This window comes from Falco cherrug, chromosome 14, assembly GCF_023634085.1.
Source record: "Falco cherrug isolate bFalChe1 chromosome 14, bFalChe1.pri, whole genome shotgun sequence".
In the NCBI taxonomy this organism is placed as follows: domain Eukaryota; kingdom Metazoa; phylum Chordata; class Aves; order Falconiformes; family Falconidae; genus Falco; species Falco cherrug.
In genome coordinates, this window is record NC_073710.1 from 2,805,327 (window position 1) to 2,822,544 (window position 17,218).

Consider the following 17,218-nt stretch of genomic DNA (forward strand, 5'->3'; position numbering starts at 1 on the left):
ATTTTTCTGTCGTTACCATTAAATTAAGTCTGACATAAGGAAAGATTCAGCGCAAGTTATCCCAAATAACAAAAATGTATTGTTTATGTTGCTGTCTCCATGAAAAATACCTCTGGTGTTAGTCTTACAACGCGTGTGCAGGTGAACTTGACAGACTCACTCTGACAACTGGAGGCATGTCTGCATGCTGGCTTTTAATTATGGTATAAATAATTTCCCAAACTGTAAACTAATCACACATAATACATTTCTGTACAAGCTCATAAATACATGTCACACGTGTTAGCAGACGGGGACGTGGCTGGCTGGCTTCCACCAGCGAGGCTCTGGCTTATTTCCACACCCAACAGAGCTCCTTGGAAAGCCCACGTGAGCATTTTGTATGTCAGGATTGCGTTGCTGAAAATATCCCAGATCAACATGTGGTCCCTTGATTTCTCCATATATATATGGAAATAAAATAGAAATTTCTTTATATATATATATGGAAATAAAATAGAAATTTCTTTATATATATATATGGAAATAAAACAGAAATTTCTTGATTTCTAGCTGACCTTTCCTGGGAAATACATTATCGTAAGGCATAAACCCTTACAATGAAGATAACATGTAAGACTGGTATTAACAGCCCACCAACAGCTATTACCAGCTTGCTTTCCTCTGTGTTGTGCATAGTTAACATGAGTACCAAGCCTGGTCTGCTGCTGGGTAGCAGGAGGGTTATACCCAGCTATGAAACGCAGATGCTCCGCAGGCTCTGTTCAAGGCAAAGCAGTTTCCTGGACTTTTATGACTGATTGTAGTTCCTTTTTGGAGCTGTATGTGCCCTCCTGAAGAGGGATGGCATTGAGGGTTCTCTGATGGAGAGGAGTTCTGTTGAGGGGGAAAAAATTGCAAAAGAAGTATCAGGTGAACTCAGGCTCTTTGCCCTGTGGATTTCATAGCTTTTTAACCCTGATTTAGAGGAATTTACTCCCTCTTTGATGTCCAAGAAAAGGATGTTCTTTTAAGGTAATCTGCTGGAAAAAAACAAAAGCTTTGAAGTATTGACTATTCTTTGAAAAACTAAGCAATCCAGTGTTCTTGTCTGTTGCTTAAAATACTCTTGAAGCTACAGGCTGACTGAAACTTGGAAAGCCCAGCAGAAAGATGGCTGTGTGGTTTTGCTTTCTTGCAATAAATGTAGAACGGCTTTTACTCTGAAGCCCTTTCTGTCTGAAGACTACTTTCTGCCTTCACATGACACCTGCAGCAATGTGAAGAGTCTTGGGTGCTCTTTGCAGCTGACTGTACGCCAGGCAAGAGCACTGAGGCCTACAGAAACCAGCCCAGGCCATTGACAAGTTTTCCTTTGGTTTTAAAGAAGCTCCCAAATGTGATGCAAGTAGCAGCTCCGTGTGCTTTTATCCTCACAAGTGAAGGCCAAAGGATGTCTCCAGCTGTGAACCTTCTGAAGATCTGGATTAGACTGTGAGAGAGATCAGATACCGTTGGATGATGTTGAGTCTTCGCTGAGTGCATGTCACCATAATATAGAAAGCCTGAGTTCGTGGAAGTGCCAAAACCTGGTCCCCTGAGTCCCGAGTGTGTCAATGAAGCAGATACTTGAACTGAGGAGTTGCTACGAATAATGAAAAATCAAACCTCAGAGGGATCAACTCAAAGTCCTTCTTGTCCTTTCTTTAAAGGCCCTTTGGAAGTCTGCCCCTTCCCAGTAATCTACTCGCGTGCCTTGCTTAACCAGCCACGCCAGCCTCAGCATCCAGTTTTCTTGTAGCCCACCCTATCTGTAACGTGTAGGACCCCATGTAGTCGTTCTTCTTTTCTTATGAGGCTTACAGAAAGCCCACCAGGCAGCAGTGATTTGATTTGAGCGTATACTAAGGTGACTTGATTTCTTTTTATACTCTAGTTCCTGTGTAGTTTGGTCATGTCTCAATGAGTCTGAGTCAAGGTAATAAGTTGACAGCAATCCCTGTGCTCCATGGTGTTATCTCTTACCCTCTGTCTTCTTTCATTTCTCACATTTCCAACAATGCTGAAAAATCTCCAAGGACTGCATTTTGCAATGTGCTTTTAGACACTGGCCCACTAAGCACTACTAGAATTCTAATAAATAGTAATAAATTAAAGATACTGTTACGATTATTTGGACTCATTAATGGAGAAGGACCTGCACAGGGGGTGTGTGCAAATGTGGAATTGTGGCAAATTCCTGCAACAGTTTGTCATCTTTTCTTAACATTGTAAATAAGATGTGCTAAAATACTTCTAAAGTCTGGTTGGTTGGTTGCAACCATTCCAGGTTCCCTTTCTCAGCTGGTTGCTCTGCGTATCTGCGTCTGTCTGCCTGCGTTACCCGAGGGGTGATGCCTGTGTGGTTGGTTGAGCTTTCTTTTTCCATTGGAAAGGCTTCTTCACTTGCTTTTTCTGAGTACAGGAAAGATGTGGGCTGTGGAGCAGGTTCCACATTAGCCAGATCTCGGCAACTTTCAGACTGTGAACTACCATGAGATCTTTGTAAAAACAGGGGTCAAATGTCTGTAGGTGTGGGGCAGCAGAAGGCTTGACAATGCCAAAGGTCTTGAATCCTTCGTGCAGAACGGGTTTGAGGTTGATTCTCTGTAAGCACATGCCCAAAAAGACGTCATCGATGGGGAAGAGTTCTACCTCTCTGCAAGCCCTAGAGAGCTTCCTCATGGTACGGCTGGACAGCAAAAACCCCCCTCCCCCTGCGTAGGCTGGGTAGATGCTCAGCCCGTACATGGTCTCTGGGATATAGTATTTGCTTTTTCGGACACGGATAGGGCGAGCGTTGTAGATGATGTCCCCAACAAAGAGGTCCTCAGTGGGGTCATGTCTCTCAAGGAAGTCAACAATGTTCTCGACGTTGACAAAAACATCGGCGTCACCTTTAAAAATAAATTTCACATTGTGGCAGAATTCAGCTGCCCAGTTCAGGAAGTGGATCTCCTTCAGGGTCAGGTTGAAGAAAGTGTCCACGAAATCCCAGAGTAAAATGTCCCGGTATGCCTGACTCTCCTGGTGGACCAGGGTCTCCCATGTCGCCAGCACTGTCCTGTTCTTTGGTGTTCCCAGGAGGAACACTCGCTGGATCTGCTCCCCATTCACCAAACCCTCCCTGCCCCAAGTCTTCCGGACAATCTCACGTCTGTCAAAGTCTTCAACTACTGATTTGATCGCGATGAGCAGAAAGGGACCTCCAGGTATTTTCCTGCATTTCTTGGGCTGGTTAATGAGGATATTGAAGTTCCTGTTGTCCTTGTTTAGAAGGTAACGCTTGAAGTTGAAGGCAGAATCAGTCAACGGGGGTGCAGTTGTAGTCTGGACCTTCTTGTTGGCCACTTCTGTTCGTCTAATGGTAGGAGTTACTGGGGGTCTGGGTGCCGTTGCCTCTGCTGGCATCAGTCTCCAAGATGCTCTGGCGTCAGAGAATATTTTTGACGTTCCTGAAGGCTTCTTCTGTGTTGGTTCCTTGTTTCCTACTGGGACTAAATGTTCCAGCTGGGAGTAGAGTAAAGAGCAAAGCGCTACCAGCAGGAGGAGGGTACAGATCGCATCCCCTTTGAGACGAACTCTCATTGTCTCTGTGGTGTTTCTGGCACTGTTAAAAGCTGTGTTTGAGCTGCCTGGCACCAATGTCCATCTGTAAATAAACGTACAGCGCGTCAGCAATGAGGATTCAGCAGCTTTGAAGCATGCAGACGAGACTACCTGAAACGCCGTGTAAAAAACTAGCAGCAAAGTGCGTTTTACTCATAGAAACACCGAGACACGTGAAGGAACTTGCTAAAAGGCACAGGGGCTGCAAACCTAATGCTGATCCTAGGGCTCTGGCTCTGTCACTTGGTTAGTTAAGTCACCAAGCAGGCATCCATCCTTCTGAAAACCACTGCTGAAGCGCCCCGTGAAATCAGCCCTGCCTCCCGCGTCCTGCTCTGCCAAACACATTTTGCCATTGCAGAGATCTCACTGCTTTGGGAAAAACAAGGTGGGAAATGACGAACAATGCCGTTCTTCCAGAAATAATGAGATATTTTTTTTCCTTTTTTTTTCTTTTTCTTAGTAACTGTTTCTTGCTGGTTTTACTCTTTTTTAATCAAAACAGCAAGGTGCAGAGCTGGCTGCTGGAGGGCAGACTTCTCGGCATCAGAGTGGCACTGGCGTTTCCCCGCATGCAGTGCCAGCTCTCACAAACGAACCACGATCTGTGCCTTCAGAATGAATACATCGGGCATATTCTCGAATGCACATAGGGCCTTTTTGCTGCCAATAATCTTTATAAAATATTAAACCATTATAAATAACTTCCATTAATGAGGTTGGAAAGGGCCACGGGTGTTTTGCTTCTGCCAAATCACCCTGACCGGTAAGCAAGAGGTGGGCAAATAAATCCCGATATGCAGAAGCAAGGTAGTGCCTGGCGCTGGGAACATTTTACCCGCATGTGAAAGATGAAGCTGCCTTTTGAAACAGCAGATTTGATTCCTCACTTACGCTTTTCCTGGAGATCTTCTGTCTCATTCAATCAGTTCTTCAACTGCAAGCAAACAAACAAACAAAAAAGAGTAGTAAGAAGGCAGAAAGTGGCACGTCATCGTGGTTCAGGGAAAGAGCTGGTCAAGTGTCTGTAGCTGCAGCGAAGGTAGGTCCTGGCTGCCGCTGTACGTGCAGTGATGCCAAAACGGCACAGAGTAACTGCTCAGAGATTAATTTTGTCTTTAAGCAGCAAAGGTATATATTTTGCAACTGTTGGGGAGCTAGCTGGATCGCACCGGACAAACTAGCTCCGAAGTTCTCAGGGAAAAGTTGGGTATTATACAGTTTTCATGAGAGGTTACAACATCTTTACAAACGTACTCATTTGATTTTGACATCTAACCATTCTATTCGTAATAGGTGGGATCTAGGTGGAGTAAACCTTTCAACTTTTTGTTCAACGATTTCCTGGCTCACAGGTCTCCTTATCTCCTTCAGGTGCCCACTGAATTTTTTCTAATTATTCAGAGTACGTTCCTTTACTTTAACATCGTCAGTGGAACATTTTCCAATTATTCAGAGTACATTCCTTTCTCAACATAACCAGAGCATTGTACCAAACTCATCCTGACTAATCTTTTTACGACCTTGCTCTGTGTCAGCAGCGCTGCTGTTCCCCGCAGCAGCATGCAGCCGAGTGGCACCGAGGGGACCCACCGGTGCTCCTGGAGAAGGCAGGTGGCAGTCATAAGCCCTACAGTCCTTAGCAAGGAGCGGGCTTCTAAAAGTTCAACTCCACCCAAAAATTTGCCCACAAGTGCACGGAAGTATATTACACATCCGATGTTTTTTTTCGCTGCTGATGTTTTACGGTCGTAGCCAATTTACAGCTCTAGCTTGCCTGTGCCGCGTGAGCAGAAGCGCCCTTAGAAGGTACTACAGCTGTCTGTCTGTCTGTCTGTCTGTCTTGGGTGAACTGAGACCATATCCAAAAGCTGCCTGGCTGTGCCCCAGCCGCCTTCTTACCAAGCACCTCGCTGCCCCATCAGATCCATCAAATGTTTGAATCCGTAAGTGGCTGCCGCCTGGAGGCTGAACATCCATCCGTGCGCTCCACAGGTGAACAGTGCTGAAAAAAGTGAACTGCAGGAATAAATTGTGTAGGAAGCTGCAAGTCCTGGCTCCTCCATCCTTTGTAAGTGTTTTTACCTTTCTTTAGTAAGGAGTTGTTTGGGTTTTTTGTTTGGTTTTTTTTTTTTTTTGCGGTACCTTTCATTTCTCTCCTAGGCTAGGCAGATGTTTTAACTTGCGTAGCTTTGATATTAATAGCAAGGTTGTAGAGTTTTCTCTGATATCTCATAAATTGTTGTTAAAATGCTTATAATCATCAGAAGCTGAGTTTTGTTTATGTTCTTTCTGCCCCATGACTTGGCTCATAACTGTTCTCAGCCTCCTGAAACAGTTCCTTCTAACGCATATAGGGTGTTAGTTTGAGTTTTTTGTCTGTCGTGTCCCAATTACCCTTGCCACGTCCTGATTGCCATGCTCTGCAGCAACCTGCTGTGTTTCAATTTTGTGCTAAATCATCCTTTATCTGTCAAGACGTGCTTCCCAGCAGGCTTTTGCTCATGTTGCCTCCAGTATTTTTGCAGAAGTTCCAGGGTTATGAAGGGATGGTCCTGCTACACCCAGGACATGCCACTGAACTGGATCCACTACAGAGAAATTGTCTGTCCCTCTTCTGCCCATCACGACCAAGAATTTTTGCTGGGTGCTATTGAGATACCTAAAATAGGGACCTTGTCTCAAAAAGCTCATAAGAACTAAAACGGAGGCATTTTTTCTCCTTCTGTTGTGACAGAATTAGCTTTATTGAGTGGCTATGTAGGTCTGTGCACGCAGCCTCCAAAGTGAGTGGGAGATGTGCAGCCCCTGGTGGAACAGATCCTGACAGCGTTGGGATGTTTGTTCTTTGTAAAGTCTCATCTCTTTCCCCGCTGTAATAACAATCTTTTTTTTCTTTTTCTATGCAAAAGTTTGATCTTATTTCAGCTGCCAGGCTCCAGATGGTAATTAAGGAGCTGGATGAAAGTCCTGGCTCTTTCCTGTGTTTAATTTTATCAGAGAGGGTTTGGAATAAAATGTGTGTGTCATGGAACTCGTAATTTCCATGGCTCACAGATTTATCCTGCCAGCGTCTCAGAATCTGGCAATAAGTGCCCTTAGAAAAGCCAAGAAAAACCCTGAATTGATACAAGCCTGGGCTGATAGCCCAGATTTTCTTCTGTGTTTTCATTTATTGAAAGAAAGAATCTGAAATAGCGATTTCCATGCTGAAATAAAACAGTTCAGTGCTGAATATAGACATCTCATTTTCAAAAGAAGCTGCCAGCCCTTGAAGTGATTCCTTGATCAAATTATGTGGATTTTCCAGTCTTTGTTAGATATTTCCTTAATTTGAAGGAAATGCCCTCGGTTATTGTAAGGTGTGAGCTCTATCTATGGATGTCAGTGTGGGAAAAGCTGTCCTGTTCTTGAATTCAGAGGGATTGATGATTCTGGCAGACACTCCACTGTGTCCTAAAGCCAAAAAGATTATTCATCCACCTTGACACCAGGGGAAAAAAAATAAAATTACAGGGCTATGAAAGTGAGCAGAAAATACTGGATGCCAAACAAAAGAGATGTGCGCACCCCAGAGCATTTGTCAGCACAGCATCTCGCTGCGTGTCCACATACAAGGCGGACATGCCTCCACGTCATACATCGCTGTGGTGGATCTCCATCCAGCTTGTGGAACGGAGCTGGGGTTATAAAACTGCTGCATCACTCTCTGCCTTGGGGAATGCCGGCTTAATTGCCAGGGCTGCCTCCCATGTCCTCCAAGCCTGGAAAAAAAGGCAGTTGTCCTTCGTGTTGGCTGCCCAGGGATGGCTACAGTAAGGATCTTGTGTCCAGCTGAAGCAGGTTTGAATGGGCCAGTGCAGTTTGCCCCAGCAGTGGGAGAAGGGGGTCCTGGGGCAGGGCGGGGGTGTCGCGTGCTGGGCTGCAGGCACCAGCGATGTCTGAGGGCTGAGCTGGGCTGTAGGAAGAGGCTGAAAGGTCCCACAGCCGTGAGGTGGCAGCGAGGGGAAGCCCCTATGTAAGGAGCGTGCTGGAAGGACCGAGGGGACCACAGCCTGCGTGGCCAGAGAGGCAACAAAGTGCTTGAGAACTGGAAGTGGCTGGAGCTCGGCACCCTGGTGAGCTTCCAGGCAGGGAATCTGACCTGTGCTGTTGCACGCTCGGGCAGAGGGCCCTCACCTCTGCCTGGTTTTCATTTGTTTGAGAAGAAGATTCTGAAATGCAGCCAAGAAGTGCTGCAAGAAAAGCTGTTAAATGATGACTTAAAAAACCCCAGTTGCTAGTCCTTCATTCCCAGCTGAATGACGTGAAGCCTTGAGCTTCCTCCTTGTGCAGCGGTCATCACGTCTCCATCGCTTGGCACTTCTGCTCACATGGGCCCAGCTGGGAAAAAGCCTCTGGATCCTGGCCCCGAATTCAGTCAAGAAGCCTTGGTGATTCTGGCGTGTTGCTTTGTGCCTTGAAGGGTGGTTATTCATCCCAGCCAGCCTCGGAAAAAGCGGCTGAGATAGCGAGGCAAGCTGAAAACGTGGTATATTGAGCAAAAGGGTACAAAATACAGCAACCAGCTGTGCTGCACGCTCATCCCAGCCCAGCCTGCAGAAGCATCCCTCCCCGCCAAACACGGCTGTGGGTTGTCTCTGGAGAAATCTGCTGCACACGAAGCTCTTCCAGCCCCCGGAGCTGCCGCTGGTAGGTTCAGGTTGGGCAATGGAGTGGCCACATACGGTGTAGCTGTGCAATATGGTTGTGGTTGCTGATGGAGGTGTCTTTTATCTGTTTCTCTGTAAAATAAGCTAAAGCAAGTGAACCCATCAGTACTGGATCCCCAACAATGAGTTTTTTGCAGTCCTGAGGGGCACTTGGAAAGTTCTGGGTGTTGGGGTGCTTGGAGTCAATGCTTGAAGTTTGGGGTATTTGTTTTCATTTCATGTTGGTCGAACACATTTCACGACAAAGCTGAGTTGTAGCATTCAGTGCTGGAAGCTGAGACCCAGTCTCTGGCCTGCAGCGGGGAGGTCTGCACCCATGTCCCTCTCCCACCTTGTTCCTAACTCTTTTTCCACCCTGATTCACTCAGCCAGAGCAAATCAAGCTCCCAGGCCCCTCCTCACCTTGTGCTGCTGTTCCTTTGCCTCCTCCTCCTGATGCCATTCAAGAACCCACCAGCAACAAGAACAAGGCGGCACCCTGTGCCTGCCCCGCAGCCGGACTGTGGGCAATAGGTGGGCGCAGGTTAGCGGTGCCCCACCAGAGCAGGGTGCTGGCAGCGAGTGCTCAGCACCGCCTGGAGCTCTGCCGACAACATCTGCCTTCCGACCTTGGCTTGGTCCCTGCCCCCGAGGGCCAGCAGAGCGTTTGACTTCTGTGTCCGCACCAGTTTAATTTAAAAACGTTGCCAAAGATGCGGCCGCACGCAGTGCACTGGTTTGCAAGGGGATCGCTTGTTTTGCACCCTCAAGCCGCGTCGTGCTGCCATCCTTCTCTTGCCTTGTGCAGGAGCCCAAAGCAGAGCGCTAAGGGAAAGGCTTCACGCTCTCGGGTGCGTTATCTTGGCGTGGGTCTTGTGCAGGCAAAACCTTGTCTTCATTTGGCATCGCGTGGGTGTCTGGACTCTTTGGGGTAGCCACAGGGAAATGCGTCAGCTTCCAGCACCAGGTTTGTTCTGCCCCACATACAGAAACATGCATGAAACAACTTGCGTTTAACAGTTTGAGCAGATGTTGGCGGGTTTGAAGGGGAAAAATAGTTCTGTGTGGTGGAGCAGGGGAAGAAGCCCTTTTCCTTTTCTATGTTTGGGTGTCATGTAAGGAGTTTTATTCCTGCATGGTTTCTTTTTTGGTTTTATTTGTTTCTGAGGGTTTTTTTCTGGTCTCTTCCACCTCCAGGCAAAGTCAATAACCTCATCAAAGTTGATGCCTCAGGTGGCTTTGGTGCCCGCCAGCTCCTCTCTGCATTACAGCGTGTTTGTGAAGTGGTATCATCTGGAGCTGTGGGTTTACAAATTGATGCTGAATGATTTGATCTTCTTGACTAGAGGACAGGGCAGGCTGAAATATCAAGATACACCCTTCGGCACATTGGCTAGTGCAAAGCCCTAGAAAAATGAAGTAATCAAGACAATTGCTAAGCAGCCTTGCCAGAAAGAAGAGCCCATCTCATTCAGCTGCTTAGAAGTTTTGAGTTCTATAAACAAACTGAGAATAGGCATTAGGATTTAATTAGCTGAAAGTCTTAAGAGAGCTTTTCCAGGAGTTGGGATTTTGAGGCAGAACCAAACAAGCACCGTGCAGAGGGGCAGAGGCTCGCAGTGCTCAGCTGCGCATCACAGTGCTGCTCGGGCGCCACTGGCCGGTGCCACTGTCACAGCAGCCCTCCGGCCCCATGCACAGTGTCACCGGCCCAGTGTCACCACTGCTGATACTTGCATTGCAGCACCTGGAGGCAAAAGCTCTGCTGGTTGAAACACAGCACAAGCAGGTTACAAAAATGCAGGCCCCGCTCCAAAGACCATTTCCAACTTTCCTGTTGGAGCCGCTTTTCAGGCCAGCACAAACAGATGGGTGAGTTCTGTGCTGTTACAGGACAGGGTGCCTTATTTATCTCTCTGCTTGCCCCAGTTCTGAAACGCGGGGTTTCACCAGCTTCTCAGCTGGCTGGTCCCATGTTCCGACAGTCTCTCCTGCTGGCGCTGCCAACCTCGCCTTCGCAATGCCAGTCATGTCAGACCCCTGCTTGCAGATGGCTGCTGCGGTGCTTCCTTTTAGCTTCACCCCAGTCAGCAAAGCTTTTATGGAGCGCACAAACTTCAACGCAGAGAAACGGCAGAGCTGCTGTGCGAAGGCTGGAGGTGGATGCTAGGATGTCTGCTTGCGCTTCACATACAGGGGTCCCGGGAAGGAACTTGAAGCATCCTCAGCAGGGAATTGCTTGGTACTGCGCCAGGAGGCAGTGACAGCTGCGCACAGGCGCCCCGGCGATGCTGGGCAGCGCTGGCTGCCTGCACGGCTGTCCGTCCCCATGGCACCTCCGGGCAATGCTGGACACCTGCACCACTCCTCCCGTTGCCCTGCTGACCCAGTGGTAAGTCACTGACGTACACGTGGCACTGTTTGGGGACCACAGCTCTGCTGCATTTAAGCAGCACAAGATGCTTTCCTGGCCCTTATGGGCAGGACGTGCCGTGGGGCAGTGCCTGTGCAGGATGGTGCTGCTGCCAGGGGCCAGGGGAAACTGCAGCGCCTCCGAAGCACAGCTCCGCGTCTCTAACATGAGCGGCCAGCTGCCTGCAAGGTAGGAGAAGGTAACACGCGATTATCTTCCGCAGGCTTAGCAGCTGCCTCAGGAGGTGTCTTCCTAAATCCAGATGTGGTCTTGCCTGTAGGTGATCTGATTTTCAGAATTATGGAGAGTGCAGCAGCCCCACACGCACTGTGAGTGCTTGGGGGAGGGGGCCCCTCCTGGAGCCGCCAAGCAAGAACCTGCCCTACCTCTTAAAAATGTTCATTTCCCCTGGCCCCAGGAGGCGAATAAAGCCTTGCAGGCTTGTGAAGGGGTAAGAAACAACCCCGTGGAAACAGCCACTGTCCTTTCCCAGTCTCCCCCAAGCTGCAGCACTCGCTGCCTCTTCAGCTCCGAGGCCCTCTTCTGATTCGATAAATAATGTGCCCGATGTGCCCCCAAACCCAACGATCACAGTGCAATTAGCATGGATGCATCGTTACACCCAGACGTGAACGGGAGAGGGAGTACGTGCTGTCTTGCCCCATGAATTTCAAGATGATACCCAATGCGTGAGTTTATCAGAATCTGCCCAAAAGCTGTTTAAAAAAAAAGTGATTGGTAACTGCCCGTTTCACTGGGACTGCGCTTTTTCTTTCTCTCTTTGCAACGCAAGGGGGCTTGAAAGTTCCTGTGTTTTCTCAAAGCACACAATAGTGTAACATGGGAGAGGATTCATGTCCTTTCACCGCTGAGGAATGGCTTGTAAATGTAACATGCCACCGCTGGAATGTGTCCGTGGTTGGGAGGAAACCCAGCCTCAGAGCCCTGGAGGCACTGTCTAAAGAAGCCCCAAACTTTCTTCTGTAAAAACAACCTAAAACACCCCAAGAAAGTTCTTGGGGAAGCCAAGTGTGAAGCTGACAGAGCAGGGCTGGTGGTGCCATGTTCAGAGCCTGCAGCTGGCCCTGCCGCAGATTAACCATCACAGCTCGGGCTGCCGCATGTAGCAACGTTGCAACAGCAACAAAGCAAAAAGAAAAGCCGTGGGCTGGGGGAGCAGGAAAGCGCAGGGACGGTCTCCAGTGCACGCTGCTTGCTGCATAACTCTCCCCAACCCACCCTGATCAAACATCCATAATAGATACTTACAGCCCATTTGATAGCGCTGATCCTGTGTCCCGTCGGTAATGTCTCGGCAGCGGGCTGCCAAGTAGGCACATCTGGATGTCGTTAGTGTGAGACATTCCTCAGCCTTTCAGCGAAACCGAGGAAATCCTCGCCGAGCAGAGCAGCACTCGCTCTCCTGCGCTTTGGACCGTTTTTATGCCGAAAGCCAGCAAAGCTCCGCCACTCTCGTGTGCCTACCGGGAGGGCTGCCTGTGCCGGCGGGGTGCGAGACGGGACGCCGGGCTCCCTCCTCGCACCCGCTCGCTCGCTGTAGCGTGGTGGAAGGAGCAACCGCACCAGGGGAAGGAGCTGGGTCCGCGTCCAAGCGGCTGACACGTGATCGGCAGGCTGGGGAGCGCAGATGGCCTCCAGCGCCGCACAGCCCCGCATCCAGCAGCTCCCCGGCTCGGGATGCACACCGTCATCCGCGCCCCGCACGACAGGGCAGGAACGGGGGTGCTGAGGGATCGAATGTAGAGCCAGGCTGGGGGCTTCCATCACTGCTGCTGTTTTACCGGTTAAAAATAACCAACACAAAAAGGGTGTTTTTTTGTGGTTTTTTTGTGGGTTTTTTTTTCTGTAACTTTTTTTCGATAGGAAATGCAGTGATTTTTCTTCCCCCCCACCCCCTCCACAATTTGGCTTTTTTTTTTTTTTTTATCCCCTTGTGATTATTTACTTTACCTCTGCAAAAGCTTAAAATCAGAAAGTGAGGTTGGATTCAGTTCAGAAGGAAAATCCACTTGGGGGTTGTTTTTTTTTATTTTTTCTAATAGGGAGATGCTGGGAGGAGGCAGGAGCTGAGCAGTGCGGAGGTTGAAGACAGATGTGAGGGTCCCTCCCAAAACACTGCACAAAAAGAAAAACCAAACCAAAAACCTCCACCCATTTCTTTTCCATTTAATTTGAATTACTTCAAAGCAAAACATTTTTATTCGGAGCCAAATCTAAATTGCCATTGCTACCAACCTGCCAGCTGACGACAGCCAAAATGTTTCCCATCTCTGTGGCTGTTTCTTCGTGTCTGCCATGGAAATGACAACCCTTATTCCTCTAACAGAGGCCAAGGGGCTGGAGAGTGCTTAGACCACGGCCCCTTTAGCATGCAAATTTTTTTCATTTACAGTGAACGCGTCATAAAAGCAGGTTTTGATCTACTCTGCTTTCACAAAAGCCCAACTGGGTTTTTTTTAAACATAATGTAAAAATGTGGGGGTTTGGCAGTGTCTGTGCTTTTTTGATGTTTTCTTTTTTTAATTGCAGCTCAGACGTTTTGCTTTATTGACCACAATGTCACCGTGAAGAGCTGCTGTACGGATGGGTTCCTGGTGAGCAAACCTCAGGCCCCCATTCAGGCACTCCACGCTGCAAAAGCCCTTTCCTCATGATCTGCAGCTCTCTGAAACGCAGCAGTTCCTCTGCTAAACATTCCGCTAAACACTGCAGCTGATCAGAAACCTCGGCCATAAATGTTCTTCAGTTTCATGCTTTCCCTGTGCCAACCCAAGGTACTTTTTATCCTTCGCCGCAGCCCCAGGCTATTTTTTATGCCTCCTCCGTGGAGGCAGGTGATGGCCACAGAGGTGAAGAGCAGAGCAGCGGCTGCCTTTGCTCGGAGGGGCTGGCCATGGAGCGAGGGGGACCACTCCCCAAAACCAGCAGGGACTCACAGCAGGTATTTCCATCCCATTCCCTCACCCACGTTTTGGGACCTATGGCCGTTTTGCTTGCTCCCACAGGGTAAGGGTGAGGACAGAGGCTTTCATTGCTGCGTGGTGCCTTTGTGGCTGCTGTGGCTTGAGGGGGAGCTTGGGAGGTGGAGTTTTCTCCATGGGTGCTTCTACTTGGTTGTTGTCTCACCTCTACCTTGTTCCCTGGGCACTGATGCCTGGCCTGAGTCATTCTTCTCACTGCCAGCAAAGGTGCCCTCGGTCTGTCCCATGGCACCTCACTCTCCCTTGCAAGACTGCGTCAAGGATCTTGTTGATCCTCATCAGTAGGTCAACCCTGTTGGCCCCAGGTTGGTATGCTGGGTTCCTTCCACCCGCTACAGGGCAGAGCCCTGCTCCCTGCCACCGTGTTCCCACCGGCACCGAGCCACGCAGCTGGAACACAGCTTTGTGGCAAATAATGAAGGGCTGCTCTTGTGATTTGCAAGTACTGTCCGAGACGCAAGCGATGCAGGGTGAAATCCTGCTCTGCTCCAGTTTCTGGCAAAAGGAATTTCCCTGGGTTCAGCTGTCAGGTCAGCCAGTGGCTTCCTGTGCAAAGCCGCTGGCGAAACTTTCGTGTCCACAGTCCTTGGCTCCCCACCTACGGAGCAGGCAGCCTCGTGAGAAAGCTCACTTACAGCAAGGCGCTTTGGGGGTCACGGCGATGCTGTGGCCTTGGAGGAGTCCCAGAGGTACCATAACACTGAAAGAAACACAGGGAGAGGGCTGCCTGGTGCCCCGTGTGGGACAAAGCTCCCTTCTGGCCATGTTTGCTAAAAAGGGCTCATCAAAGCAGGAGCTGGAAACCGAAGGAACGTGGCAGCTTAGTTTGGTCTCAGCTTGAAATCAGAGCAGTTAACCTGCAGGTGGGGCAGCACAAACGTGTGACTGCGGGCAGGACCCTGGTGAGCATCCACACACTTGGGCTGGATGCTCCTCTGAGAGCTGGCGGTAGCCAACGTGGCCAGAACTTCAGCGAACCCCTTACTACCACATTCAGTGTTTCATGAAAGTCTCTGAGGCACTTCTCATCAAAGGTATAATTTATTTATAAAAAAGAATGGAGAAAAAAAATAGACCAAAGTGCTTTTTTCTATAAAAGACAATTCCTTGGAGACTGACTGTCGTAGACCCGCTTACACATGGCATTGCAGCCCACAGCTGCAGACGGGATCCAGACCTGATGCTGAGTCTCACGGAAAATTTGGAATTCAAAGGTCAGCAAGGGATATTTCCACTGATGACTAAGGGACGTAACCACACATCTCCTACAGGTTTCGGTTACAGACGGAGGGCCAAATCCCTTCAGTGGCTTTAAAATTCAACCCAGAGAAGAAAAAAAAAAATGCAGTTTTGGACTCTAGCCCTTAAATTACCTCACTGGTGGAGCTCATCTCTGTACAAAAATGAGCAGACCCTTGTCTGGTGTGAAGCAGTGTCTCTCACCGATTTCACGCACACACTCCAGTATGTGGGTTAGAGTGAAAAACCCTCTCGATTCCCATCCCAGTGTCTCCTTGGTTTAAGGTGTACAATGCCGATGGCTCACGGCTACACCAGCATTTTCAGTCACACCAACTCAGCAGTGTCGGTGGATTCGATGCTCCGCGTTGCTGCACATGCTCACTTCTGGTTTCAGGGTCCGAGGGCGGCTGCTGGGGTGTGACTTGGAGGTGGCCCTAGGGTACCTTCTGAAGCCACAGAGAGGAGGTGACATGGTGAACCAGGCAGCAGGACAGCTTCTCAATGCTGAACCAGATTTTGAAATGAAGGGCAAAATTAACAGGTAAGGAAAAACACCACGACTGCATCACACTAGGAGAAGACCTTCGCCTGGAGCAGCACCCGCACCAAGCCACCCGTGCCTTCTCTGAGCACGTATCTCCCCTCAGCTCTAAGCCTACAGGCTTTTCAGGCCTTATGTTTTCCATATCTTGACAGTGGTGCAAAGCATGCTCTGCTTTCTGCTTCAGCTCCTCCCAAATCTTGAAACAGATGCAGTTCCAAGACTTCCCAGCTAGGAAGCTTCAGCAAACCGTTTCACTTGGAGGCTCCCGTTTTTCCCCCAAGCTCTGCACCCTGCCATGCTGTGACACTAGCACCCCGCTTTGCATTAAAAACAACCCAGGTAGCTTTTCAATGGTAGGGTTGAAGCTGAAAACGGAAACCTGAAAAGCGTCGCTGTGAGCTTTTGACATTCATTTGTAATTTGCCTGGCTATGTAAACCTGGAAGAAAATTCTATGATTTCTTTAAGGTCTGGCTCATGATTTTCAGGTGCATCCGATCAATAATGCTGAAGCCTTTCCTTATTTTTGAGTCGAGTGCTGTTTTTACCTGATAAAGTGGCCCACTGCAAGCAGCTGTGGCATGTGAGACCTGCAGCTGCTGGAAGAGAGCACGTTCCCCATCTGCCGTGGAGGCGCATCCTCGTCTTCAGCAGACAAATTAATCTATGCTGCATTTTTAACAAGCATTTAGGAGGGTTAAAGTTGGCCTTTCACTGACTCTGCCCTCCAGGACGGCTTGCTTTTTATTTTTTTTTTTCCTTCCTTCCTGACAATTTTGTATCAGGGTATAGTCTCAGGTTTACTTCTGCCAGATGCCTCACGTCAAAGTGTATCTGGTGAGCATTTTAACTTTCACCCTCCTTTTTGTTGCTCTCCGTTTGAACACTATAGCTCAGCTATGTCAATCCAAATCATTCAATTTCTCCTTTGGATGCATCTTTTATTCCTTCTGACAGACTGAAAGGAGCCTCCTTCAAGTCTGAAACATTGCTAAAACTACAAAAACAATCTACCACAAAAAAAGCCCTCTTGGATCCCTTTCTGTAAGCACATTTTGGCCTGGTTTCTGCTGTTTGTTTTATATTCTGCCCATTTCATTTTTTATATGCAAGTGATTAGCGTATTTATTTTAAAATCATCTGCTGGTTTGCTGCATATTCGATTCTGAAACATCGCAACCCCCCTGATTTTTTACTTCCCGCCCCCCCAGACATCTCTCAATACATAGAGAAGAGCTGTTAGGGGATAGAGCCAAGTTCACCAGCAGCAGCACTGCCTGTGGCTTATCTCACGCACTAGACATTAGCTAATCTGGATAAACAGCAGTAAGGGAGTGTCGCTTGCATGCCTGGCATCCCAGTGGGTGCAGTATGTGTGCAACTAACTGTGCATACGCAAGGAAGGAAGCATGAGTGTGCTCCCCTTCCACCAGCATGCCAGCCAGGCAGTCGCTGGGGTGCTTATTTCAGCCCTTGGGTGAGCGTAGAGCCCTGAGTTTCTGGTGTATCAGCAAGTACCCCCAGCATCTAGCTCTTTCTTCAGTTCCACTCGCTGCATTACCGTCCCAGGTAGACATGCCAGTGCTTCTGCCTGCCCTGCGCGGGCGCGAGTTCCCTTGTCTTTGCACCCTGGTGTAAAACCGCTGTAAAATCTTCTGGGTAAAACAGAAGTAAATTCAGAGTCGAGCCCCAGCCAAATG

The 17,218-nt window shown here is 48.8% G+C and overlaps 1 protein-coding gene across 1 annotated transcript; it reads right to left on the bottom strand.

The window, feature by feature from the left end:
• Positions 1 to 29: 29 nt before the first annotated feature.
• Positions 30 to 12,358, bottom strand: B3GNT9 (UDP-GlcNAc:betaGal beta-1,3-N-acetylglucosaminyltransferase 9). The gene is made up of 3 exons (XM_027813294.2): positions 12,001 to 12,358; positions 4,522 to 4,564; positions 30 to 3,670 (listed from the first exon to the last, which is right to left on the bottom strand). The coding sequence occupies exon 3, from the start codon at positions 3,604 to 3,606 to the stop codon at positions 2,359 to 2,361; it is 1,248 nt and encodes a 415-aa protein (XP_027669095.1). The 5' UTR covers positions 3,607 to 3,670; positions 4,522 to 4,564; positions 12,001 to 12,358; the 3' UTR covers positions 30 to 2,358.
• Between the last annotated feature and the right edge of the window lie 4,860 nt (positions 12,359 to 17,218).